The sequence below is a fragment of the Phanerochaete carnosa genome (genome assembly GCF_000300595.1).
Source record: "Phanerochaete carnosa HHB-10118-sp unplaced genomic scaffold PHACAscaffold_944, whole genome shotgun sequence".
Lineage (NCBI taxonomy): Eukaryota > Fungi > Basidiomycota > Agaricomycetes > Polyporales > Phanerochaetaceae > Phanerochaete > Phanerochaete carnosa.
In genome coordinates this window covers 1-1,859 of record NW_006768571.1, presented here as the reverse complement: position 1 = coordinate 1,859, position 1,859 = coordinate 1, and the positions used below count along the sequence as shown (strand labels likewise).

Below are 1,859 nucleotides of genomic sequence, written 5' to 3'. Positions count from 1 at the left end.
GTTTGCCAAAAGCTGCCTTTTGGGACTGCCACTTCGTAGCGTTGTATTACTGCCCCGGAATGCATGTATTCACGTACTACCGTTCCTGACGGCATATCACTGAATTGGGGTCATTAAATATAATAAGCTTCTGGTATCTTGCTCGCACAAGCTACAAACGTCAATATCCGCCTAGAATCAGGGCATACCGCGGAATCTGGTACAGTCTTCAATGCCGGCTCACGCCTCGGCGCCGGCCTCATGACGTCCTTCCTCTCCCACTTCTGCCACATCGCTCTCTTCATCACAGGTTTCGTCGCTCCAGCCATCCTGCAGCGTTCCACCCATATTTCCCAACCGATCTGTTGGCCTTCTGAATTGCAGTGATAACTGTCGTTGTTGCTGGTCGCTCATGTGCACAGAGTAGTCCGACACTGTCGAGCCGGCCGTCCGGAGGTTGATGATGAAGCGGCTGATGAGTATTGAGGGCTGGGTGGGTAGTCCGAGTCCATGAGTACAAACAATGCGAATGGAACGTAGGGTACGCGCCAGGGTTCTTATCAGCACGCTTACTATTGCTATCTCCTTAAGCTCGACGTCAGCTATCTGCTCACGTACTCACGTCGGGGACGCACTGAGGAGGAGACGTTGTATGTAAGCAGTTGGGTCATATTGAGGGCCAGCAGAGCTCTGTGTCCATTATGGCCTATGAGAAATTCCTTCTAATGGGGCCGTCTTGTTGCACTCACATGAAATACATAGTTCCTGCACGAGTAGCTGGGCTTCAGCAACGGGAATTGTGAAGTTTCATATACGACCACTGACCATCGCGCAACAAACAAGTCGTCAGCGATGCCCTCATCTTGAGGCGGCGGGCATTCCTCCAGTGTCTGAACGTCTTAATCCACGTTAGGACGAGCACGATAGCGTCAGCGAGTATGAGGGAGCCACGTGTGGTATACAAGACTGTGAACAAGTAGTATCAGTGCTTGCGACATGTTAGCAGTCTTTGACCGTGGAACATACGCCTATATTGCAAGATTATTATTCTGGAAGTGTATCGCGAGATATGTGCACCCACATGCTATCTGATTGTGCTGAGATCTGAGACTCCTCGGCGCATGTTACTCCAAGGAGCGGGTCCAAATAAAAACCATACTTTGTCATTACCGCATTGTACTGCATGGAAGCGTAAACTAGAGCATATGCAAGGTTCAATTATAAGTGACGCGCACTATATTCGTCGCAACTAGCACCATGCTCAATGCGAACGTGATCAGCGACCAGACATAGCTCTTATCCCAGACTGCGAAGACACGCAAGGCGGAAAAGACTGGCACATGGGTTTCAGCGAACGTATTTTGATTCGGACAGACGGCGTGATGCGTACGTGCAGCCTGGAGAAATTGAATGAAGGCGAATGCCCAGCCCAGGGCCTGAAGCGGCTTACAGCTATATGTCAGATTCCAGTAAGAAATATGCTGCCCACAGACATTACACAAGCTACACTTACTCCTGTAGTAAGCATTGTCACAGATTGCACATAGTCGGAAACACTCAGAGCTTACATTCGCAGTTTGCGGCGCAATGTTCATGGCGGCCGCGAGGAGCATACACCATCGTACTGAGCCAAGGAGAACGGCACGCGCGGTGACGGGTCTCTTCCAAACAATCTCAATCTCGTCGCCGAAGGTGACCAGAAATTCGTAGGCAGCGAGGCCTGAGGGGCAGATACTGTGTAAGCGATGCAATGGGAAGCAAAGGATGTACTTGCACGCAGCTGCTGCGTTGATATAGTTAGCCGTAAATCTAGGAGACGAAGGTGTGAGTATTAGGTTGCTAACTTGCAAGCAGGAGTACCACTTACATTCGTGAGTAGG

At 50.3% G+C, this 1,859-nt stretch overlaps 1 protein-coding gene across 1 annotated transcript; it reads right to left on the bottom strand.

The window, feature by feature from the left end:
• Positions 1-219: 219 nt before the first annotated feature.
• Positions 220-1,574, bottom strand: PHACADRAFT_203221 (uncharacterized protein; the record flags this gene model as incomplete). The annotated part of the gene is made up of 10 exons (XM_007403266.1): positions 220-468; positions 553-564; positions 615-669; positions 729-744; positions 805-945; positions 994-1,007; positions 1,061-1,158; positions 1,215-1,312; positions 1,370-1,424; positions 1,548-1,574. The coding sequence occupies 10 exons, from the start codon at positions 1,572-1,574 to the stop codon at positions 220-222; spliced, it is 765 nt and encodes a 254-aa protein (XP_007403328.1).
• Between the last annotated feature and the right edge of the window lie 285 nt (positions 1,575-1,859).